The sequence below is a fragment of the Capsicum annuum genome, chromosome 9 (genome assembly GCF_002878395.1).
Source record: "Capsicum annuum cultivar UCD-10X-F1 chromosome 9, UCD10Xv1.1, whole genome shotgun sequence".
Classification (NCBI taxonomy): domain Eukaryota; kingdom Viridiplantae; phylum Streptophyta; class Magnoliopsida; order Solanales; family Solanaceae; genus Capsicum; species Capsicum annuum.
In genome coordinates, this window is record NC_061119.1 from 218,554,411 (window position 1) to 218,579,697 (window position 25,287).

Sequence of the window (25,287 nt, forward strand, 5' to 3'; positions counted from 1 at the left end):
CAATGTTTATGAACAAGGGGCTAGAGATGTTGCTCTCTCCGCTCTAAATGGGATAAATAGTAGAACCATTGTACCTTATTCAATTGCTTATCGTTTGAAGGTAAACCATTAAATTAATGTCATCGTACTTCTTTTGCAGCAACCATATTTGCATATGGGCAGACAAGTAGTGGGAATAACTGAAAGTGCTGTTAACGACATTTACGAACACATCAAAACAATAGCTTCTCAATGATAGAACAACAAAAGGAAATGATCAAATCCGTCTCTGAATGCTTGTGAGTTGTGAATTTTGTGTTCCTTTCCTACAGCTAAAGCACGGGAGTTGCGTTTGATTCATAGTGATGTTAGCTAAGGAGAGTTCATACTGTTAAAACTTTAAATTTACCATTATTTTGGGGCTTCTTAGGAGATGCAATTTCTTTACTTTCTTAAACTTAGTGCCAAGTCAAAACCAGAGAATCAAATAAAAAAGAAAGGAGTTTAAATTTAATATATTTGTAAGAGAAGGACAAAGGGGGATTTAAGATTTAAATTTGACGGGTTCAAAATATAATAGTGTTTTCTCGTTGACCAAGATAAAAATGTCCAGCATTAGATAACAGGGACCTAAGTGAACCTACTATTTAATGTTAAGGGATCCTTTAGGCTGTTTTCACAAGATAAATTCTTCAGATATCATTTCAGCCACTCAGATGTTATCTTGTTTAGGTACTGTGTATCTTTTGTTCTTTACACATTTGTTTATTGTTACTCATAATATTGTCTATCCTTTTCTCAAATATCTCTTTCAGTGATTTTGAAGCTGTATGATCTTCCATTGAAAGGTTAGTTTCCCTTAATTACTCTCTCATTTAATTAAAGTTTTAGAGCAAAGCAACACTTGTAGTGACTTGCTTATCAATGTGTAATTTAGCTCTTTGTACTATATATATTTATGTTGCTCCAACTCTTCAAAAATAACGTTGATTACGTGTTGGATCCTTCAAAAGTTGTGCATTTTTTGAGGATCTGTGTAAAAACTTTTTAAAGTGTCCCAATCAATATAGTAAAAGTCTATATTTTTCAGTAGATCTATACATCATCCTAAGAGAACATTACCTAAGTAGGCAAAGGCGGGGCCAGCAATTAAGGACCATTAAGTGAGCTAAAGCTACCTAATTTTGCTGAATCCGTAGCTGACTCTACCCCTGTAAGTAAGGACCATTTAGCGTTTGCTTTGCCGTTGCAGATTGCAGTGCAACTTGTTGGTCAGCAATTAAGTTAGCCTCTTTGTAGTAGCCATGATTAAGACTAATAAATTACCTGATCTTGTTTAGTTTATGCCTCACTTTTTGCAACTTCGCAAAGCATGTTATCTGCAATACCATTGACCTCTTGCAACCTGCAACTTTCAGGTTATAATCGCAAAGGACAAAAACGAGAATACAGTAGATATGGCTCATGCAAGTGTGGCTTCTCTTATGAGAACAGTGGAATCGCTCTTGACATCCAATTCACCGATGCAATCTCTATCCTGTGATTACAGAGAAGAATTTTGCGCTCTGGATGAAAAAGTTAGTTCCCTGGAAGTATTTGTCAAGCACTTTGAGAAAAACAATGTTTCTGTGGATATGACAGATTTTGAAGTAGAGCTAAAAGAAGTTGCAAATGTCGTTGAGCACACAATTAAACTAACTGAAGTTGTATTGGCAAATGATGAAAAGACACATGAGAGGCTTGCTGATACCCTGCAACAAGTAGCAGAGGACATGGATCGTATCTGGAAAGAGTCGACAAAGATTCAAGATAAAGGCAAACAAGTATCAGAGGGATCATTGGTTCAAGATTTTTCAAGTTCAACAAAAAGTATTCTGAATGTTAACAACAATATGGTTGGACGTGATGATCAAAAGGAACGCTTGTTAGAAGATCTGAGTATAAGCTACTCTGGCGAACAGAAAGTCATCCCGATAGTCGGGATGGGAGGCATAGGTAAAACAACATTAGCGAAAGAAGTTTACAATCATGAATCAATTCTACGCCGTTTTAATGTTCGTGCCGGGGCTACTGTATCTCAACAGCACAACATAAAGGAAATTTTGCTGAGCCTTCTACAATCGACGATCAAAATGTATGACACGGTTAAGACGAAAGGTGAAGCAGAGCTAGCGGACATGCTGCAGAAAAGTTTAAAGAGAAAGAGGTACTTAATTGTCTTGGATGATATCTGGAGTTGTGAAGTGTGGGATGGCGCGAGACGATGCTTTCCGACTGAAGACAATGCAGGGAGTCGAATACTATTGACTACCCGTAACGATGAAGTAGCTTGTTATGCTGGTGTAGAGAATCTTTCTTTGCGGATGAGCTTCATGGATCAAGATGAGAGTTGGAGTCTTTTCAAAAGTGCAGCATTCTCAAGTGAAGCATTACCATATGAGTTCGAGACTGTTGGAAAGCAAATTGCAGATGAATGTCACGGGTTACCACTAACAATTGTTGTGGTTGCAGGGCTTCTCAAATCTAAAAGGACAATAGAAGATTGGAAAAGTGTTGCTAAAGATGTCAAGTCATTCATCACAAATGATCCTAATGAACGATGTTAACGTGTGCTTGGGTTGAGTTACGATCACTTGACAAACAATCTAAAAACATGTCTTCTGCATTTCGGAATTTTTCCAGAAGACAGATATTCCAGTGAAGAGATTGGTGAGATCATGGATGGCTGAGGGGTTCCTGAAGATGGAAAATGATTTGGAAGGAGAGGCTGAGAAGTGTTTGCAAGAGCTTGTCGATAGATGTCTAGTCCTCGTCTGCAAGAAAAGTCGAGATGGAACAAAATTTAAAAAAAAATTAAAAATCCAACGAAAATCATTTATAAAAAAATACAAATACTTGGGGGGGGGGCTTTGATTTCTATGAAATTGGAAACTGCTAGTATTGCGGTTGCTTTGCATACTGTTCATTATCATTGATGAATGGGTTGTTTTTTTCTTTTTCTCAACAAAGCGATCAATGGGTTGACGATCCTGCCAAGCAAAACAAAAAAGAAGGCAAAGTCGGCAAGTAAACATAACAAGTGAAAGTAACTCATCCCCAAAAATTAAGTTCAACTCTTGAACAACGTATCCTCGGCATAAGCGAAGCTGTTCATCAAAATGAACTTGTGTTGATTAAAACTCCAACATGGAGGCTCTATACTAGCCATTAGTCCATGCACATCCCTCCAATTACACAATAATCACTGATATATTGAATAATAATTCATCAATAATATGAAACAATATGTAAAATTATTGAAGTTGATAAACTTCATTGTAAGAGAAGGACAAAGGCGGATTTAAGATGTAAATTTGACGGGTTCAAAATATAATAGTGTTTTCTCGTTGACCAAGACCAAAAATGCATCCTTTTGGGAAACATAAAGGACCATTTATGTCAGCATTAGATATCAGGGACCTAAGTGAACCTACTATTTAATGCTAAGGGATCCTTTAGGCTGTTTTCTCAAAATAAATTCTTCAGATATCATTTCAACCACTCAAATGTTATCTTGTTTAGGTACTGAATCTTTTGTTCTTTACACATTTGTTTATTGATACTCATAATATTGTCATTTCTTCTATCCTTTTCTCAAATATCTCTTTCAGTGATTTTGAAGCTGTATGATCGATCTTCCATTGAAAGGTTAGTTTCCCTTAATTACTCTCTCATTTAATTAAAGTTTTAGAGCAAAACAACACTTGTAGTTGCTTGCTTATCAATGTGTAATTTAGCTCTTTGTAATGTATATATTTATGTTGCTCCAACTCTTCAAAAATAATGTTGATTAAATATCGGATCTTTCAGAAGTTGTGCATTTTTTGAGGATTTGACAGGGGTGTGACAACTTCTTAAAGCGTCCCAATCAATATAGTAAAAGTCTATATTTTCGGTAGATCTATACATCATCCTAAGAAAACATTACCTGAGTAAGCAAACACGGGTGTAACAACTTCTTAAATTGTTTTTTTACACATTAAATGAGCTAAAGCTACTGAATTTTGCTGAATCCGTAGCTTTAAGGCTGACTCTGCCCCTGCAAGTAAGGACCATTTAGCGTTTGCTTCGCCGTTGCAGGTTACAGTGCAACTCGTTGGTCAGCAATTAAGTTAGCCTCTTTGTGGTAGCCATGATTAAGACTGATAAATAACCTGATCTTGTTTAGTTTATGCCTCACTTTTTGCAACTTTGCAAATCATGTTATCTGCAATATCATTGACCTCTTGCAAGCTGCAACTTTCAGGTTATAATCGCTAAGGACAAAAACAAGAATACAGTAGATATGGCTCATGCAAGTGTGGCATCTCTTATGAGAACAATAGAATCGCTCTTGACATCCAATTCTCCGATGCGATCTCTGTTCTGTGATCACAGAGAAGAATTTTGCGCTCTTCATGAAAAGGTTAGTTCCCTGGAAGTATTTGTCAAGAACTTTGAGAAAAACAATGTTTGTTGGGAAATGACGGATTTCGAAGTAGAGGTAAAAGAAGTTGCAAGTGCTGCTGAACACACAATTCAACTAAGAGTAACTGAAGTTGTATTGGCAAATGATGAAAAGACACATGAGAGGCTTTCTGATACCCTGCAACAAGTAGCAGAGGACATGGATCGTAGCCGGAAAGAGTCGACAAAGAATCAAGATAAAGGCAAACAAGTATCAAAGGAATCATTGGTTCATGATTTTTCAAGTTCAACAAACGATATTCTGAATTTTAACAATAATATGATTGGACGTGATGATCAAAAGGAACGCTTGTTAGAAGATCTGACTGGAAGCTACTCTGGTGAACCCAAAGTCATCCCAATTGTCGGGATGGGAGGCATAGGTAAAACAACATTAGCGAAAGAAGTTTACAATCATGAATCAATTCTACGCCGTTTTGATGTTCGTGCCTGGGCTATTGTATCTCAACAGCACAACATAAAGGAAATTTTGCTGAGCCTTCTGCAATCGAGGATCAAAATGGATGACATGGTTAAGACGAAAGATGAAGCAGAGCTAGCAGATATGCTGCAGAAAAGTTTAAAGAGAAAGAGGTACTTAATTGTCTTGGATGATATCTGGAGTTGTGAAGTGTGGGATGGCGTGAGACGATGCTTTCCAACTGAAGACAATGCAGGGAGTCGAATACTGTTGACTACCCGTAACAACGAAGTAGCTCGCAATGCTGGTACAGAGAATCTTTCCATGCAGATGAACTTCATGGATCAAGATGAGAGTTGGAACCTTTTTAAAAGTGCAGCATTTTCAAACGAAGCATTGTCATCTGAGTTTGAGACTATTGGGAAGAAAATCGCAGAGAAATGTCACGGGTTACCACTAACTATTGTCGTGGTTGCTGGGCTTCTCAAATATAAAAGGGAAATAGAAGATTGGGAAAGTGTCGCCATAGATGTCACGTCATTCATCACAAATGATCCTGATGAACAATGTTCACATGTGCTTGGGTTGAGTTACAATCACTTGACTAGCGATCTAAAAACATGTCTTCTGCATTTCGGAATTTTTCCAGAAGACAGTGAGATACCAGCGAAGAATTTGATGAGATCATGGATGGCTGAGGGGTTCCTGAAGTTGGAAAATGATTTGGAAGGAGAGGCTGAGAAGTGTTTGCAAGAGCTTGTTGATAGATGTCTAGTTCTCGTCTGCAAGACAAGTGTAGATGGAACAAAAATTAGATCATGTAAGGTTCATGATCTAATATATGACCTGTGCATGAGAGAAATTCAAAGGGGAAATGTTTTTACCATGAACGACATTGTGCTTGATTACTCAGATTCAGAATGTCGATATCTCAGTATGCAAAAAATGCAGCCCTTTAAACGGGTGACTGGTGATGAAATTTTTTATTGTCCCTATGGTCTTTATAGGGCTCTTCTTACCCCTGTACATCGTAAGTTGAGAGATCATGACAACAATGATCTTTTGAAACGAACCCGTTCTATTTTCTCTTTTCATTTTGAGGATTTAATGTTTTCTCGTGTTCTCAAATCAGAGCTTATTCACTTCAAATTACTCAAAGTCTTGGAGATGGGACATGGAGAGATTGATAATTTCTCTCTACAGATACTAAGCCTCATCTGGTTGAGGTACCTATCATTGCAATGTCATGAGGAGAATTTAGACATACCTCCAGAAATCTGTAGGTTATGGAATCTACAGACATTCATTGTTCAAGGGTATCTTTACCCAACTGAAGACAATAATTGTCCAGTGCAAATTTGGGGACTAATGCAATTAAGGCATCTCAAACTGCCCGAATTTCATCTGCCAAATCCCCCAAGCCTATCTGATGACAAAGGGAGTCACATGGGTTTTTCAAACATACAAACTATTTCTAATTTGTCTTCGGATTGTTGCACGAAGGAGGTTATTATGGGGATTCAGAATGTCAAAGAATTAGGAATCCTTGGATATGACACTGGCTCTATGAGTATTCGGGACACTGGTCTTCTCAACAATATCGTCCATCTGCAGAAACTTGAAACATTGAGTCTTACATTTCGTTTTGGAGGATTTTGGCCAGCAAGTGCAGAAGCTTTTCCAGCAACGCTCAAGAAGCTGAAGTTAAGACTTACTTCAGTAAGATGGTCATACTTGGACATCATTGCTGAGTTGCCTAACCTTGAGGTGCTGAAGCTGCTGTATGCTGCTTGTTGTGGCGAAGAATGGTATCCAAAAGTCAGGGGATTTACTCGATTGAAGATTTTGTTAATTGAAGATAATGATGTCAAGTACTGGAAAGCCACAGATGACAATTTTCCTGTCCTTGAGCGCCTCATGCTTAAAGAGTGCAGATATTTGAAAGAGATACCCATTGAGTTTGCAGAAATCCACACACTACAACTGATTGAGTTAACAAAGTATCTTCCCGAACTTGGGGAATCTGCAGCACGAATTCATAAAGAACAAGAAGACCTCGGAAACGACCCTGTGGATGTTCGTATCTCCGATCCATGTAAGTATATATTTATCAAGGTTACACTTTTCTCATTTTCTCAAGTCAAGTCATACACAAAAGTTACTTAGTTGTCCCCCATATAACTTGTCCCCCATATTCTTTTATAGAAATAACTTCGACAAAATTAGTTAAAACTTTACTTAAAAGTGTTCATAATTATATTTATAGGCACTATGACAAAACAAATATGAAAATTATATTTATTTACTTAAATGAACTAATAGTATGAACAAAATATTTATTCATATTCAATGCTTGTCTAGCTTGTGTAAATACAGCATACTGCTGAATAGTTAATAAGCCGTTACCAAGTTCTAGTCATAAAAAAGTTCTTTTCTTTTACAATGACCAAAATAACTAGTGATATTAGCACAAAAAAAAGAAAAATTAGTATATGATAATAAATAAAGAGTAAAGGAGCTTGTACCCACCATGTCCGAATTTGCTACGACACACTCCAACTTCACGGGGTCCTATTATAACGTATTTTTGTCATCCTTTTTAGCTGACAAGTGATTGCATAAACTTCTGGAACTGAATGCAGAATCCTCTGTTAAAACTTTTCTAAGTCAAAGAGGAAGAACTCAAGTCGATAACATCTCACATATTCCCTTATGATTTGCTCAAGATGCTTTATTGAAAATCCATAATTTAGAGTCAGCGGATTCAAAATATTTGTCACACTTTTAAATGATTGTCATATGTGTATTCTTGTGTCTGCCAGTGTGTGTATGTGTGTTGTCACATGAGGTTGAGTTGAAAGATGTGAGTTTGGTTGAACACGCTCTAAATCTGCATCTGAATAATGTGACTTGTCAAACTTCTACTGCCCTTTTTGTTTCTTCTCAGTGGACTAGAGTAGTTCTGATTCAGAAGAATATTAGCAAAGGAGTTCAAGGGCAGAAGGATTGAACACTTGGGATTTCATTTCGGTTCCTCGTCGCAAATTACCACTATATTATCGGTTTCAAGCAACGTGTGGGTTCCAAGGAGATGTGATCCCTTATGTATTGTAACATATTTTTGCGTTGAAAGAATATTTAGTAATATTACTCAGTTGGGCATTTCTAAAGTTTTGAGTTCATGAGCTCACAATGGTTAACACAATCGCACACTCATTTTAGTTGGTAATGTTATTTATTAAATGAACGGAAATGTGCATTTGTATGGTGATCCGTTAGCGGCGCAGCTAGCAGACATGATACCAAAAAATTTAAATGGTAAGTGTACTTCATTGTTGACGGGTTCCATGGATCGATCCATGCGAGAGTTGGAACCTTTTTAAGAGTAAAGCATCTAGAGCTGGATGCATCGTTGCAACTTTGGTCATAGTTCGAGGGGTACTGGATGTTTATCTCTTAAATAGAGCTGTGTTTATAAATGAAGCATTACCATCTTAATTTGAGACTATCGGGAAGCAGATTATAGATAAATGTATCTCGGTTGTGGGGATTTTGTCTAAATCTATAGACATTGGAAGATTCGAAAAATGTTGCTGAAGATGTCAAGTCATTTGCAACAGATGATCCTGACGAACAATCCTGATGAACAATGTTTACATGTCTTCTGCTCTTCGGAATTTTTCAAATACGGCAGTGAGATTTCAGTGAAGAAATTGATGAGACACTGCACTCGTTCTGTTCTCTTTTTCGCCATACAAGTTTACGTTCTTTTCTCATAATCTGTGAACCTTAAATTGTGTTATGCTACTGACTTCAAATGCAAGCATTTATATAAGTCATATCCGCGCACCCATTTTTTTAACGATAAATTACTTAAGACCACACCTTAACTTTTCATTATTACTTAAAATCCCATCCCACTAAATTAATTACAAAAAGTCTTTCTAACTCATAAAACCCTAATATTTGCTGATACATTACAACTCACCCTATTTATGTGCCTCCGGCCAATGACGAATGTACTTGTATTTCAGGGGGTTCATCTGAACCCCCTTCGTCGGAAAATTATACTATTTTTACATGGTAAAAAAAAAATTATGTATAAATAATAGAGGTTGAACCCCCTTCGACTATTCCGTATATGTACTACTGAACCCCCTCACTGAAAATCCTGGATCCGCCCCTGCCTCCTGCTCCTTAAAACTCGCCCAAAATCATGGTAAAATATCTGACAAATTCATCAATTCAACAATTACAATTGTGTTATCAACTTATCATCCACTACTTCAACATATTCAAGTTTCAACTTCCAATTACAGCCTCCATTAACTTTTTTCCTCAAATTTATTTGGAGGTTAATTTGTTTTCATAACTTTTTTTACAAATTTGTTAATTTGTTTTCAAATTTTCCATTGTAATTAACTTTTTTTCAAATTTTTAATTTCTTCATTAACAATCGTGTTAATTTATTTTCAAATTTACAACCTCCATTAACTTTTTTCTTCAAATTTATCCGAATATGAAGAAGAAATTACGGGAGGCTACTGGTAGTAGCCATAAACATCTATTGTTGTATCTACAAAGTAGAAAAGAAAGCAAGTTACAAAGAGAAACCATTTATCAAAGGTATGAATTACATGTTTTGTAGTGAATCCGATACATAAGTATCATGCACTGAGACATTGCATGCTTTCCAATACATACTGAAATTTATATGTGATTTAGGTTCTTTTTTAACATCTGATACATTCACTTTGCTGAGTTTGATACATAGTTCTAAGGTTTCTGATACATATAATGCACTGAGACATTGCATGTTTTCCAATACATACTGAAATTTACATGTGATTTAGATTTTTTTTTTAACATCTGATACATTCACTTTACTGAGTTTTATACATAATTCTAAGGTTTCTGATACATAAGAGACATTGCAGGCTGTCACGACCTAAACCGGAGCCCTGGCCGTGACGAGAATTCCTGAACCGTGAAGGTCCGGGACACCCTCTGTCTATCGGGTAATCATGCACATCATTCATATCATAACAGATAAATGCGGAAATAAAATCTGCTACGGAAACATGGTCATAATCTAGATTAAGTTTAACAATAAGGAATAAAATCCGAAATCAACTATACAACATCTGGAACAGTCTGCGAAATCTCTACTACATGAAATTCTGACAACTATCTAAAAACTGGGACAAGGCCCCCAGTAGACCAAAACTAAAATAAGTGTCATAATCTGAAAAGACAGTCCTTCAAACAGAGAAGGCTCACCACTACAAAATCTGATCACCTGTCGAAATTATCTACTGCTTATCTGGACCCCTAGACTGAACCTCAGAACCTGGAGGGAGGAGGGGGATCAATACAAATGTACTGGTACGCAGAGCAAATTCAAAATAATCATTTATAATCAACATATATGAGAGCAGTTTAAAACAGTTCATAAACATGTCATATAGTAAGAAATCACATGGGCATTTTAAAAGACTCTGTGAAAATCATCATGACTCTGAGAAATCTGTATTACATCTGCGTTAGGTGGTGTACCCTACAATTCTGAAAATTCCATGGGCTATATGGAAAGTGCCATTAACTCGACAGCGAAGCCCTCAACCCAAGTGTGCCGCAAGGGTCAGAGTCTCTGACTCTACTACGCCACACGGTTGTCGCCAGCGTACAATAATAATCTACCCGTATCGACAAATACGGTTTCAGGCTAAGAGTTACTTGAACTCGCGCCTTCTTCGGGTAACCACCTAACCCTCTTTAAGCCCCTTTTTAAAACTCTATCAAAACATGCAGTCTATGAAAACATGCTCTGAAAACATACTCTGAAAATATGCTCTGAAAACATACTCTGAAAATATAAGTTGTTATGGCATAAATACATATGGTATCGTCATACCATTGACTTGCAAGTCACATCTCTGAGCCACAATAAGTCTGTCATAAATCTCTGTTTTCATAACACAAGTTTTGGGATCACCATTTCAATAATTCAATTCAAGAAACTCTTTCTCAAACCTCATGTAAAACACATACAAGGAATTCATCTTTGTCACGCATTTTAATAGTACAGTACAAGGTGGTCATGCCAAAGTTCTCAATTCACATGCAATTCTTTCTTTTAAACACAAGAACACGTGTATATCAAGAACCACCCTCTCAACAATTCCAATTCATGACCAAATGCAATAATATTGCGAAAACATCTTTCAAATCACAAAACCATAATCTTTAATCCGATACACGAGAGGGAGTTCATAATTTATGCTCTCAAACAATCTTAAATCTTGAATTTCATACATATACATATACATGTAAATCAATTTAGGGGATAGGACCACAAGGTCAAAACAATAACAACATTGAAACTTTCGAAATACATAATCAATAATATAGTTCTCAAAACCCCCATAAAATACATGCATCAAAACCTTAAAATCATGCTCTAAAGGTTTTTAAGCCCATGTAGTTTTTAGGATAAACCCCACGTACCTCTGTTCCCAAAGATAATAGGTGTTTCTTGACGCTCGCGGAGTGGGAATTTCGAATCTCTAATTGTCTTCTAAAACTCACGGTTGAATATCGAGTTATTAGGGTTTTTATTTTGAAACCCTAGAGAGTGTTCTTGAGGAAATTTGATGAATATGATGATATTTTGGTGTTTGAGGGATTAAATCCCATGTTTAAGCTGATAGGGGGATGAAAAATACCCAAAATGCCCTTAATGAGATGGAACTTAAATGCTGAAAATTTTCCAGGCGTGCAATAGACCATGCGTCGCATGCTATTTCCAACCACAATGGAGCATGCGACGCATGCTATATCGCATGCCGCCACCATGAGATAGAGCATGTGACGTATGCATATCGCATGGTGCTACTGTTTTGAAAATCAAACAATCCATAAACGATGTCCAAAAATTTTGAAACTCACCCGAGATGTTCTATAGGCTTGTCCCATCGTGACGCAACAAAAAATCTAAAAACGGAGGTCGGGAGGACTGAGAATGAGATTCCCGAAGGTTCAGTGCTACAAATGAGACTAAGTCTTTTGACACTTAGAAAAATTTCAAGCTTTCTTATCCCATGTCCATGCTATTAAGAGACGATGTATTGTACGAATTTTACGGGGCGTTACAATATACATGTTACTAAGAGATAACACATGTACGACTTTTACAGGGTCGTTACAACGATGACTAAATTTTCTAGTTCAAAAATACAGGGTGTTACATTATCTCCCCCTTGGGATCATTCGTCTTCGAATGATGGATAGGAATGCTGAAGCCTTAAAGGTATGGAATAACGCGGGCATGATATGTTCTCTAAGAAAGAAAACACTGATCTGAAACATGACTATAAGAATGGAACTACTGATGTTCTGAATTCTTATGCCGGACATGCATATCTGATGCATGGAATACACGACTGAAGCTACTCATAAACTGAGTTCTCATAATGAACATGTATATCTGATGCATGGACTGAGTTGTTCTCATGAACGCGGGACTGAATACATTGATAAGCTGAACTTTTTCTATTTAACATGCATTTTAATGCATGCATATCTGACTGAACTGACGTATGAATGTATGACTGAATACGTAATAATAACTGATGCGAAGCTTGTAATAAGAATCTATGCATACAACTGAATGGGGTATCTCCCCCTTGGGACACTATGTCCTTCAATGAATGCTCAATTCACTAAGATACTCGAAAAATTGAGGCGATGCACTAGGCACCTACGAATTAAATCACAACCGAAAATCTGGAATCTGAATCTAGTACATGACGTATGAACTAAGCTATACTCGCAACTACTAGTATACTCTATCTTGGAATAGTAACATATCTGTGATCTTTGTGTAGCATGATTAAATGAACAAACGAGAAAATAAGACATGCGAATCTGACTGCTAAACTGATTTGCTGGCCACATAGACTGAACTATTCTGGAAACTTGCTTCAATTCAGTGTACCATGCACGAAGAGCCTGTTTGAGACCATAAATTGCTTTCTGAAGATGACATACGTGGGTAGAATTTCTAGAATCCTCAAATCCAGGTGGCTGGCGCATGTAAACTTCCTCATTAAGATGACCCTGCAAGAAGGCATTGTTAACATCCAACTGATGAACAGGTGTAATACCCCGTATAGAAGAGACTTAGATATTTTGATGAATCATAGTGATGTAAATATATTGAATAAATGTACTGTATGCCCACTAGCTAAACAAACAAGAATGTCATTTCCCACAAGTACTACTAGATGTTCTGTATGTTTTGAACTTGTACACATGGATTTATGGGGTCCTTATAAAACACCTACATTTGATAATAAGTGTTATTTCTTGACTATGGTGGATGACTATAGTAGATATACTTGGATTCATCTGTTGCGGATAAAATCTGAGACCATAGTAGCTATTAAGACATTCATATCCATGATTAAAACATGGTTTGTAGTGGTGATAAAAGCCATTAGATCTGATAATGGGACTGAGTTTATCAATACTCAATGTCATACATTGTTATAGTCTCTGGGAATCTTACATCAGACCAGTTGTCCTTACACTCCGCAGCAAAATGGAGTGGTGGAAAGAAAGCACAGACACATATTGAATATTGCTAGAGCTCTTAAATTTCAATCCCATTTGCCCATCAAGTACTGGGGATTATGTGTAAAAGCTGCAGTATATATCATGAACAGGTTAGTCCTGAGTGGTAAGAGCCCATATCAGTTGTTATTCTCTACAGATCCCAAGCTATCTCATTTGAGGGTGTTTGGATGTTTGTGTTATATGACTGTTGTTCCTAGGGGTGACAAGTTCTCTGAAAGAGCTAAACCTGTTGTACTAGTAGGATATTCAGAATCTCAAAAGGGTTACTTGTTACTGGACATCAACTCAAAAGAATTATTAGTGAGTAGGGATGTTGTGTTTTATGAAGATTCTTTCTCTTTTGATCCATCACAAGCAGGATCCCAGCGTGCAGATACTTCCAAAACTGATGAAGACATCAATGACTTCCTGGTCTCTATATATGATGAAGTTGGTGCTGATGTCCCTTTAGAGGATATTCATATTGAGGATGCAAATACTCATGTTGATTGCCAAGAGTCCTCTGATGATGCAGTACCAGGTGCAACTTCACCTGGCACCACTCATGAAGAAACATGTCAAGATAACCGTTCCCTGCTTCAACCCACTTTAATTAGACCAACGAGAACAAGAAGACCTCCTGTGTGGATGCATGATTATGTTGATACTTCAAAATCCCAGAGATGCAAGTACCCCATAGCCAACAGCCTATCTTACAGTAAACTAAAACCAGCATATCAATGTTACTTGTCAAAGTTCTCTACTCTGACTGAGCCTCAACACTTCAAACAAGTTGTAAAAGATGAAAGATGGGTGGAAGCTATGAATTTAGAAATTCAAGCATTAGAGGCAAACAACACATGGACCATTGTTGAACTACCCAAAGGAAAGAACACTGTTGGTTCCAAATGGATATACAAGATTAAATATCTTGCAAATGGTGAAGTGGAAAGGTTCAAAGCAAGATTAGTGGCCAAGGGATATAGCCAACAAGAAGGGCTTGATTATCATGAGACATATTCACCAGTGGCAAAAATAGTTACTGTCAGGAGTGTGATTGCTGTAGCAGTATCTAAAGGATGGCCTCTCTATCAAATGGATGTCTATAATACATTTTTACAAGGGGATCTTGAAGAGGAACTATATATGGAGCTTCCAGAAGGTTTCAAAAGACAAGGAGAGCATAAGGTTTGCAAGTTGCTCAAATCCTTGTATGGCCTCAAACAGGCTTCCAGACAATGGAACCTGAAACTGACTCATGCTTTGCTTGAAGCTGGATTCACTCAAAATGCTCATGATTATTCTCTCTTCTTTCTGTATCAAGGTAATGACACAGTGATAGTTCTTGTATATGTTGATGATTTGCTCCTTACTGGAAGCAATGCTAATTTGATTGATGCAACAAAAGCCAAGTTGCACCAACAATTCAAGATGAAAGACTTGGGGAATCTCAAATACTTCTTGGGTATTGAAGTTCTCAGATCAACTTCAGGGGTGTTATTAAATCAAAGGAAATATGTCCTAGAATTAATTTCAGATACTGGTCTTGGTGGTTCAAAACTTGCAATCACTCCCTTAGAGTCCAATGTAAGGCTGACTTCACTTGAGTATGATCAAACCACAGGTGCACAAGGTGATGATTTACTGTCTGATGCTTCTTCTTATCAAAGACTAATAGGCAAACTCATGTATGCTACTATTACCAAACCAGATATCAGTTTTGCAGTCCACACTCTCAGCCAGTTTATGCAACATCCCAAGAGATCACACTGGGAGGCTGTTATCAGGGTAGTCAGGTACCTCAAAGTCTCTGTTGGTCAAGGAATCTGGTTACAGGCTAAACATTCTACCACTCTAACTTGCTGGTGTGACTCAGATTGGGCTGCTTGTCCCAGGAGATCAGTTACTGGTTATGTAGTTCATTTTGGTGAATCTTTGATTTCTTGGAAGTCCAAGAAACAGCACACTGTTTCCAGGAGTTCTGTTGAAGCTGAGTACAGAAGCATGGCTTCAGCAATTGCAGAGATAACTTGGTTGGTTGGCTTGTTTCATGAACTCAAGGTTCCCATTACCTTACCCATATCAGTCTTTACAGACAGCAATTCAGCAATTCAGTTGGCCAATAATCCTGTGTTTCATGAGAGAACAAAACACATAGAGATTGACTGCCATTTCATCAAGGACAAGATCAAAAGTGGACTGATACAAGCTATACATGTTCACACTCAGGACCAAGTGGCTGATCTTCTTACTAAGGGGCTAAGCCAAGCTCAACATGCTCATTTATTAGGCAAGCTTGGTGTGCTAAATATCTTGCACCCTGCAGCTTGAGGGGGCGTGTTTTAAAGACACATGTGTGACTACCTGTTTCACTAATGTGTAGCACTGATAGGAGTAGATATTTAGTTAGTTAGTATATTGTTGAGTCAGTTGTATAGGGTGTTGAAGGTTGTTAGAGGTTGTTTGACAAATGATTAGTTAGGTGCAATGAAGTGTCAAGTAGAATATTCTAGAAGGAGGTAGTTATTAAATATTTTTGTATCTCTTTCATAGCCAATATATAAGGCACAATATCAGATTGTAACACGTGATTTTTGATGATGAATAAAGTTTACAATTTCACTCTCTCATCTCTTCTTCCTTGTTCATGAATTATCAAGCTGTAATGCTTGAATTTCACAAGTTTGGGACTAAACTCACTGTTACCCTGTGATAGCTATGATTAAGGAAAATGCATTACCTGATCTTATTTAGTTTATGTGTGCCTTTTTAGCAAATCTGTGTATCTCGTTATTTGTAATACCATTGACCTCTTGCAACCCTGCAGGTTTCAGGTCATAGTCACAAAGGACAAAAACGAGAATACAGTAGATATGGCTCATGCAAGTGTGGCTTCTCTTATGAGAACAATAGAATCGCTCTTAACCCGAGCCCCTCCTCATCACGTGTCCGAACCAACGTAACCTCACTTTTCGCATCTTATTCTCCACCAAAGCAACTCCCACCTTCTCCCGAATAATCTCATTCCTCACCCTATCTTTCCTGGTATGTCCACACATCCATCGCAACATTCGCATCTCTGCCACCTTCAACTTTTGGATAGGGGACGAATTCAAGAAGAGCAAAAATACCTAGGAAACAAAGCTGTGGAATACAATAGTTTTCTTTAAAAATAACTTGTTTATCAAGGATTTAGACGTACAAATTTTTTAGTCTTTGCCTAATACTTTCGGAAACGATCTCTCTACCTCCACGGGGTAACGGTCTCTCTACCTCCACGGGGTAGTGATAAGATCTGCCTACACTCTACTCTCTCCAAGTTCAAATCAGCGGCACTATATTTTTATCCTTTGACTTTCTAAGGGAAAATTCTAGATCTGCCACAGTCGTCAGCCCATTTTTATAAAGTTCATAAACTTTGATGTTTTCTTTCTTTCCTTCTTCGTATAGAACTTATACCTACACAACACAACACATTTTTTGGACGAAGGGTGTGCTCACTACCCTTTGATATAGGTGGCTCCGTACATGCTACAACTAATCGAGTTACAAAACAGTAGCGCAAAACTCGTGGCTTCTGCAGGACGAACTCAGGAAGAGCGAGAATGCCTAGGAAACAAAGCTGTAGAGGTTCGTTCTTACAATGATCCAGGTGAAAACAATCAGTGGTGTACACACAAATTTCTGCTGTAAACCCGGCCATCACAGATATACTTATGAGCCAGATAATTGGACAACACGTAGACTGTTTCTCAAATTGATTAGCCTAACACAAACTGCTACATCCAAAATTACTTTGGACAAAAGCCAGAAATAGGAAGTTCGGCCAAACAAGCTATTAGTTTCCAACAAGCCTTTGATCTATAGTTGGATCAAGGTTCATCAAATGGTAAGAACTTCATCCTGTCCGATACTTCTTAGGCCAAACACGATGTACAAGCACCACATTACAACAGAGGAAAAAAGAAAACGTCGCTTTCTATGAGGCTGGAAAGCCCATAGTTAAGTATCAGCAACATTGAGAATTGAGTAATGATGTAACACTTGAATTATAATCAAGTTCTTGTACACCATAGACAGAATTAAACGCGAAAAGAAACACGACTATTCACAGAAATTTGCAGGTTTTGACCATACAATGTACAAGTTAACAAGGAAACAGAGCGTAAAAAGTTGTGCATCAAGAGAATATCAATCGGAGGATGGCCCCGGAGAACTTGAATGACTTCTCCGTCTCTTCCAGACAATGGTTCTTCTCCTCTCTAGTCCAGTTCTGAACAAAAGCATCGATGAAAATGGATCATGTTAAGTCGATAATAACAAGTTACGTGAAAGAAGATGATAATAGTTCTAAAAAGTTGATAGGATTACTTCTGCAACTTTGTTCAGCTTATCTCTAACATTCTGCAGCAGCTGAGAAAGGTCGCCGTCCCATTTGTAGAATTCCAGCTCTTTCTTGTCGAGTATCTTTTCAGCTACCTATAAAGCAAGACGAAAGCAAGATTGTGGACAGTAGCTGGTTACCTTTTTTCCTTGAACGTTCGTAGGTCTAAGGAGGAAAAGAAACAACGCGATAGAGCGGCAGCAACTTCTACGATAGCACTAGTTTAACAAAGGAATTTGTATCGACAGTTTAGGATTACTATATGTTACATTTCTTCTAATCTGAATTTATCATCTGCCGGACATTTTTAACACTGATGAATGCTAAAAATTTTCGTTTTTACAATGTTTTTTAGTTTGTTTCCTACTGTAATCATATTTCAACAGATTAAGTTGATGTTACGACTAAGTGAAGATAAAGACAGGAACTGGTAATATTTCAACTATCCATCAAAGTTGAAGTACTAACGAGTAAAAGGGATCGAACGGCAATATGTAAGGAGAAAAATGTAATTCCGAAAATTCTAAGACCAATGAACTAAATTGTTTGTGACAGAAGCGTATTGTTGTGGTATGAACTAAACCATCCACCCTCACACACATGTGAAACCCATGTTGCTAGGACTCTTCAAAAATGTCTGATGGATGTGTGTCCGATCCTTCAAAAATACTGTATTTTTAAAGGATATGACACGAGTGCGGCAACATTTTTGGAGAGTCCGAGCAACTTAGTGTGGAACATTGAGTTTACTGAACCATGTTCACCACATAAGTTGCCTTGGCTACCCTTCAAAGAGAAAAAGATCTACAATGGTGGTGCGGAGTCTAGCTTGTGCTCACTTTGGCTATTCCACCGAGTACCTGCTACCTCTCACCAACACAGGTATGGGGTAACTCTACCTAGCAAGGCTTAGATAAACAGAATGAACCGCCTAGTGTTTTTTTTTGCCACTGCTCGGATTTAAACCTCATCATATTTCTCCTCCCAATTCATTGACTATTATACCATACCCTTGGGTGTCCTCGGATACCCTTCAAATTATGACTTAACTTAGAATTTCGCTCGTTCCATATTTCTATGATGAAAATCCAGCTTTATATACCACAGTATCAATAAGTACAATGTCGAAAAATACTAACACTTCAAAGAAGACATTACTGACCTTTCTCCCTATCATGCGACCTCCGGCTGAATGTGCAAAGTAGGTGTTGTAAAAATGGCAAATAAATGCTTGAGGATCCTTTTCCGATAGCTCCTCTAAGTAATGAGCATAGCTGACACCAGGAGTAGACGGTTCCGGGATGGCATGACCTTGCTGCCTAAACCATTCCAAATCCTTTGCTAAGACCGCAGACCTTTCTAATCCCGTGTTCCTGAACTCAGCATCTGCAGTCAAACGAAAGAGCACTAAGATTCCGTTTTTCTACAGTGTCATATTTATTTATACGTCTTGAAAATTGGAAGGTACAGATCACTTGATTTTGCCGTATGTGAAAACTAATCACTTCATGTTGTAGACTCCATTGGTGAAAAGCATTTTATTAAACATAAAGCTGAAACAACCAAAGCGAAAGAAAAGAGAAGCGTAGCAGACCAGCCCCGAGGTCATTAGTTAAAGCTGAAATGCAACCGATTGGTACAAAAACGTCAGCAAATTCAGTACTTCACCCTTACCAAAGCGTCTACATGTCTTCGTTCGCATCAGCCAAATGAGTCACGGATTACGGAAAGAACCAAAATTCACTTTTTAGATATACAAAAAATAGCCAAATAATGAGTCACAGCTGCTCGACGTTAATTATTAGTCGATCCCAAATCAGAGTTTGGTTATCCTTCTCAAGCCATCTCAGCATAATACCCAACCACTTGTTTACTGAAGGTCTAGTTGTACGCTATGCTTGAGTTTTCTTAAGAAACAACTCAGCTTACAATATGTGGAGCACACAGATGCCGAAAAAGAACGTATGGTAAAGTGTCAAGACCTTTTCTTTTACCTATAAATAAGAAGGACGAATTGACAAAGTTCCCTAAAACATTAAAGAACTCCAACGTTTACAATTGTTGTTCTATTTCCACCTATAACAACACTAACAAAGGAAAATATATACCCAGCTTAGGGTGATAAAATGAACTGGTTAACTTGACAGAAACATATTGCTTTCACACGTAGCACATAAAATCATAATCACATTAACAGTCACTCAATCAAACGGCAGATAGTGGTTAAAAGAGTATAACAAACTGCACCACAACAAGAGCAATCTATCAAGTTTGTCATTTGTCAATACCATGAAGCAAACAAGAAAACGTATCACTTATTTTTTGTATGTAAAGGTATTCTGGATAACAAGACAGTATACCACAAATGCACCCAAGGGCAGTGGCGGAGCCATTGAAGGGTTCAGAAGTAAATATGCGAACTAATCGAAGGGGGTTCAACATCTACTATATATGCATAAAAAGTATTTTTAACCATGTAAAAATAGCATAAAAACAATATAATTTTCTGTCAAAGGGGATTCAACCACCTGGAGCAAAGGTAACTCCACCACTGCCCAAGGGTGTACCCTAGTGGTCAATGAGGTGGATTGAGAACCCGGAGGTCACATGTTCAAATCTCAGCGGAGACAAAAACACTTGGTGCCCATCTGTTCTAGCCTAGGTGGACCGAGTTACCTGGTACTTGTTGTTGGTGGGAGGAGAAAGGTATCTCGTGGAATTAATCGAGGTGAGCGAAAGCTGGCTCAGACACCATGGTTATTTGAAAAAAAACAATATACCAGAAAGCACCATAGGTATCAACAGAAATTGAAAAACTCATCTGGAAATTCCATAGTTTCCAAAGTAAAGAGTTTAACACAATGCCCCACAGCAGGACCAATTAATCAAGTTTTTCAATTGCCAATACCATGAACCAAACAAAACAACAGATTAGAACTCTAAGGGGTTTGTTGGGTAGGATTTATTAGAGAAAACAATACATGTATTAATTATGGTATTGTTTGATTCTTTGTTTGATAGGATTTTCAGCCTATGTAATTAGTTATACACAGAAAACCATGCCAGTAGCAATACAAGGATTATTAATATACGGATAAACATGATTAAAGATAAAGGGCAGCCCGGTGAACTAAACCTCCTGCTATGCTCGAGGTCCGGGGAAGAGCCGGACCACAAGGGTCTATTGTACGCAACCTCACCTTCCATTTCTGCTAGGGGATGTTTCCACGGCTTGAGGAGATCACATGACAGCAACTAAACCAGTTACTCCAAGGCTCCCCTACCATAATTAACGATAGAACAACCTTAATATATCAAACCAAACAATCGATAAAAATAATCCCAGTATAGCATAACTAAGGGCAGCATTACTAATGCACCATCTGCAGTACACGGCGTCTAGAGAAGGGCCGGACCACATGGTCTATTGTACGCAGCGTCACTTACATTTCTACAAGGGGCTGTTTCCACGGCTTTAACCCGTGACCTATTAGGTCACATGACAGCAACTTAACCAGTCACTCCAAGGCTCACATTCCATGATTTAAGATAGAACTACCTTAATATATCAAACCAAACAATAGATAAAAAATAATCTCGACATAACTACAACAACAACAACATACCCAGTGTATTCCCACATAGTGGGGTCTGGGGAAGGTAGAGGTAGAGTGTACACAGACCATACCACTACCTCAGGTGAAGTAGAGAGGCTGTTTCCGATAGACCCCCGGCTTAGGACCGATAACAGTATACCAAACACAAAAGATAAGTGCATATAAACTAGTACGGTACGCAAAATAAACTGACAGAACAACAAACGCCAAAGATAAGTGCATATAAACTAGTGCAGCATAACTAATCACAACATTACTAAACACCTTATTTAGTACTATTATTATACACTCTACCAAACACTCCAAAAAGATAAACATAAGTCAAGAAAACTCACATTCAGGAAAAGGAGCTTTTTCCACAATCTTTTCCAAAGTATCATAAACCAATTTGCTGTCCACCAAGAACTTCAAATACCCTTCAACAGTAGGTTCCCATTTAGCCAAAGGCTGACCTTCAACCTCTTTTTCCCCTTCCTTAGCTTGATCCTTAGTATGCAATTTCATAGCCACAAACCTCATTTCCTCCACAAACCCCTTAGCTTCACCAGGATACCTCTTACTTGATTTCTCAGCAGTAGTTGTTGCTGAAACCAACACCATCCTTGATTTTTTCACACAAAGATTTGAACTTTGAGTTATTCTTGAAAAGGGTATTTCCAAAAACTGATTTTTAGGCTTTTTCACAACTCCAAATTCACAAAGATTTGAACTTTGAGTGATTCTTGAAAAGGGTATTGCACAAACTTGATTCTTAGGCTTTTTCAATACTCCAAACTGACAAAGACTTGAACTTTGAGTGATTCTTGAAAAGGGTATCTCACAAACTTGATTTTTAGGCTTTTTCACAACTCCAAATTCACAAAGATTTGAACTTTGAGTGATTCTTGAAAAGGGTATTGCACAAACTTGATTCTTAGACTTTTTCAAAACTGTAAATGGGGTATTCTCATAAAGGGGTTGGGATTGAGATAAAGGTGTAATACAAGCCATTTTAAAGAGTTCTTGATAATTGGTATTTGAATAAATGGAGTGAAAAGGACAGATTAACCTTCTTCTTCTTCTTCTTGAATGGATTGGAACAAAGAAATGGAAGTGATGATAGCAAAATAATAATAATAATAATAATTGAAAATCTTTAGTTTAATTGTTGTGGGGTTTCTTAGAAGCAAGAGTTATAGATACAAACATACCACATGTGTATCTATATGCTCAATCAAGAATATAAAAATGCTTTCTTTAATGGGATTTATGGGAAGTTCTTGAAGACCTCCATGGATAGGTTTCTTTTTTCTTTCCTTTTCTTTTTTTTTCCTTATATGGTGTACTATTTTCTTTTCTTTTCTTTTTTTATCGAGTATCCAATATTGAAACTCGATTAATTTGGATTCGCACCACGTAAGTCTCAGAGCAAAGCGCTCCCTAACAGAGTTTTCTTCATATCCAGAATCGAACTCTCTACCTCTAATTAAGGGTAGAACAGCCCATTCACTGCACCGCAACTCATGTTGGTGGTGTACTATTTTCTTTATTATAAAGCAATGTGTTATCTAATTTTATTGTGTGCTTGTGATTCTTGAAGAATTTTGGTAGAGTAAGAGCTAGAACCGTTGGACCAGCCCAAGCCGGCCAATAACTTGATGGAGTTGAGCTTCAGATTTTGCTGCTCATTTAAGAACAAGGCTTTTTAACCTGGGTCGGATAAGTCTGTAGCTTATGGGTTTGAGCAATATGGATTGGGCTAATCCGTGACCCGACCCGTAAGTCAAATACATGCAACTATTTAGATTGCTTATTAGTATTTTTATTTGACTCAGAATATCATGTCAAAAGTTATTTAATTTCGCTATTAGGAGTATTTTTTTTTTGGAGGTGTTGGAGACTTGATTAACAAGTATTAACACTATATAATATTGTCTGGTAATATTTATGTTTATTAACATTCTAAAATTTAATTATAAAATATTATTTTTTTTAAAAGTGGGTTAACCCGCGAGGCCCACAGCCCACAAAGAAATAGTGTGGGCTTGGTGTTTTTTGACCCATTATTTTGATGGGTCAATCCGGCTTGACCCGTCAAACTCAAAACTCGTGTCGTCTAGCCCGAATGAGCTGGGCCGACCCATATTGATAGCTCTAAATTTTGGTATTCGAGCCAACTTGCTCGCACCTCGACTAAATTCACAGGATACCTGTCACCTCTTACCAACAACAAATACTAGGTAACTCTGTCCACCAAGGTTAGAACAGATAGAAAGAAAATACCTAGTGTTTGTCTCTGCAGTGAGTTGAACCTGAGACCTATGGTACTCATCTCAACTTTATTGAATTGTGTGTTTTTTTTGTTATACTGTTATATGTTCTGAGCTGAGGATCTATCGAAAACAGTCTTTCTACTTCATCTGAGATAATGGTATGAACTGCGTACACTTTATGCTCTCTTCAGACTCCGCGTCATGGAAATACACTGAATATGTTATTGGTGATGGTGATGGTGTTTGGTATTTGCTTTGCGATAAATTTACATTTTCGTTGAGTAGAGTCCATTCGAAGTTGTTTTTGCATGCAGACAATGCAAAACTAAGCCTTTTAATTAAGGGATATTACTTCATCTGAGGTAGTGATATGGACTGCGTATACTTTACCCTCTCCCCAAATCTCATATTGTGGGAATATATTGGATATATTATTGGTGGTGGTGGTGTTCGATATTTGCTTTGCGATAAATTCACATTTACGTTAAGTAGAGCTCATTCGAAGTTACTTTTGCATGCAGATAATGCAAAACTGAGATCTTTAATTAAGAGATGAGCACCTTTATTCATTGAATCATAACTATAAGTGGTGCTGTAAGTTTTTTTTTTTAAGTCTTATTTGATATTTGATACTTATATTAGAGTACAATTAATTTAGATTCGCATCATGTAGGATTCTATCAAAGAATTTCTCTCGTAGAGTTTAAAATTGAGGTCCTTAAGTTGAGAGAGGAGCAACTTCATTCACTCTCGTTTTCGTAGATGATGTCTGATACTTACATTAGACAGGACTAATTTAGATAAATCCCATTCAAAAGTGATGAGTATTATCAAAGACTTTTTCTATGCAGAATTTAAAATTATTTAAAATTAAGATCTTTAATTAAAAGAGCAGCACTTCTATCCATTCATATCAGTCGATGGTACTATGAACGGCTTTCTTTTATCTATTTCTCATCTGGTACTCGATACTTTTATTGAAACAGGACTAATTCAACTTTGTGTCGAAAGGGCTATTTGAAGACAAAGCCTCCTACCAAAGACTTTTTCATATTCAACAACAACAACATATTCTCATCCGCTGCGTCAGGTCAACTGACAGTACCATATATAAATTTGTTTTATTCGTTTCTTAATTGAGCAATACTTTCATAACAACAATTAAACGAAGAGCAGTCTCATTCATTGTGTTAGGTCGGTTGATAGTACCATATATAAGTTTGTTTTATTTGTTTCTTAATTGAGAAAAACTTTTGTAACAGTAATTAAATGAAGAGCAGCCTTATTCGCTGCGTCAGGTCGGTTGGTAGTACCACATATATAAGTTTGTTTTATTTGTTTCTTATCTTAATTTGGAAATGCTTTCGTAACAATTAGAAAATTGTATGAATACGACGTCGTTTGAGTCCTTTACGTTTACTTTATTCTTATTCTTATTGTGTGGCCCTATTAATAAGTTTTTTATTAAAAAAATAAAATAAAATAATGTACTTTGTGATAGGAAAAGCTGACGTGGCATTCCTAGTGCCATTA

At 37.3% G+C, this 25,287-nt stretch overlaps 3 protein-coding genes across 6 annotated transcripts; 2 read left to right on the forward strand and 1 right to left on the reverse strand.

The window, feature by feature from the left end:
* Positions 1 to 662: 662 nt before the first annotated feature.
* Positions 663 to 2,850, forward strand: LOC107876266 (putative late blight resistance protein homolog R1A-10). Its single transcript, XM_047396668.1, has 2 exons — positions 663 to 827; positions 1,398 to 2,850. The coding sequence occupies exon 2, from the start codon at positions 1,437 to 1,439 to the stop codon at positions 2,583 to 2,585; it is 1,149 nt and encodes a 382-aa protein (XP_047252624.1). The 5' UTR covers positions 663 to 827; positions 1,398 to 1,436; the 3' UTR covers positions 2,586 to 2,850.
* A 138-nt stretch (positions 2,851 to 2,988) lies between these two features.
* LOC107840770 (putative late blight resistance protein homolog R1B-16) lies at positions 2,989 to 8,473 on the forward strand. Of its 2 annotated transcripts, XM_016684674.2 has the most exons (3): positions 2,989 to 3,666; positions 4,265 to 6,980; positions 7,833 to 8,473. In XM_016684674.2, exons 2-3 carry the CDS (start codon positions 4,304 to 4,306, stop codon positions 7,838 to 7,840), a joined length of 2,685 nt encoding a protein of 894 aa, XP_016540160.1. In that variant the 5' UTR covers positions 2,989 to 3,666; positions 4,265 to 4,303; the 3' UTR covers positions 7,841 to 8,473. The 2 variants fall into 2 exon arrangements, with proteins under 2 accessions (XP_016540160.1, XP_016540158.1); XM_016684672.2 differs by having other exon boundaries at positions 4,265 to 8,473.
* Positions 8,474 to 17,526: 9,053 nt separating this feature from the next.
* LOC107840774 (heme oxygenase 1, chloroplastic) lies at positions 17,527 to 22,949 on the reverse strand. 3 transcript variants are annotated; one of them, XM_047396671.1, is made up of 5 exons: positions 22,369 to 22,798; positions 21,838 to 22,206; positions 19,048 to 19,271; positions 17,873 to 17,980; positions 17,527 to 17,774 (listed from the first exon to the last, which is right to left on the reverse strand). In XM_047396671.1, exons 1-5 carry the CDS (start codon positions 22,490 to 22,492, stop codon positions 17,682 to 17,684), a joined length of 918 nt encoding a protein of 305 aa, XP_047252627.1. In that variant the 5' UTR covers positions 22,493 to 22,798; the 3' UTR covers positions 17,527 to 17,681. The 3 variants fall into 3 exon arrangements, with proteins under 3 accessions (XP_047252627.1, XP_047252625.1, XP_016540162.1); XM_047396669.1 differs by having other exon boundaries at positions 21,838 to 22,165; positions 22,328 to 22,798; XM_016684676.2 differs by having other exon boundaries at positions 21,838 to 22,949.
* Positions 22,950 to 25,287: the final 2,338 nt, after the last annotated feature.

What these genes read in the sequence shown, in the direction of transcription:
- LOC107876266 (XM_047396668.1), top strand. Translation starts at nt 1,437, where the DNA reads ATGGCTCATGCAAGTGTGGCTTCTCTTATGAGAACAGTGGAATCGCTC.
- LOC107840770 (XM_016684672.2), top strand. Translation starts at nt 4,304, where the DNA reads ATGGCTCATGCAAGTGTGGCATCTCTTATGAGAACAATAGAATCGCTC.
- LOC107840774 (XM_016684676.2), bottom strand. Translation starts at nt 22,492, where the DNA reads ATGGCTTGTATTACACCTTTATCTCAATCCCAACCCCTTTATGAGAAT. An exon ending in AAAAGCTCCTTTTCCTGAAT is followed by an intron (nt 19,272 to 21,837) that starts GTGAGTTTTCTT and finishes GTTTGACTGCAG; the next exon opens with ATGCTGAGTTCAGGAACACG. An exon ending in AGCTGAACAAAGTTGCAGAA is followed by an intron (nt 17,775 to 17,872) that starts GTAATCCTATCA and finishes GCTTTTGTTCAG; the next exon opens with AACTGGACTAGAGAGGAGAA.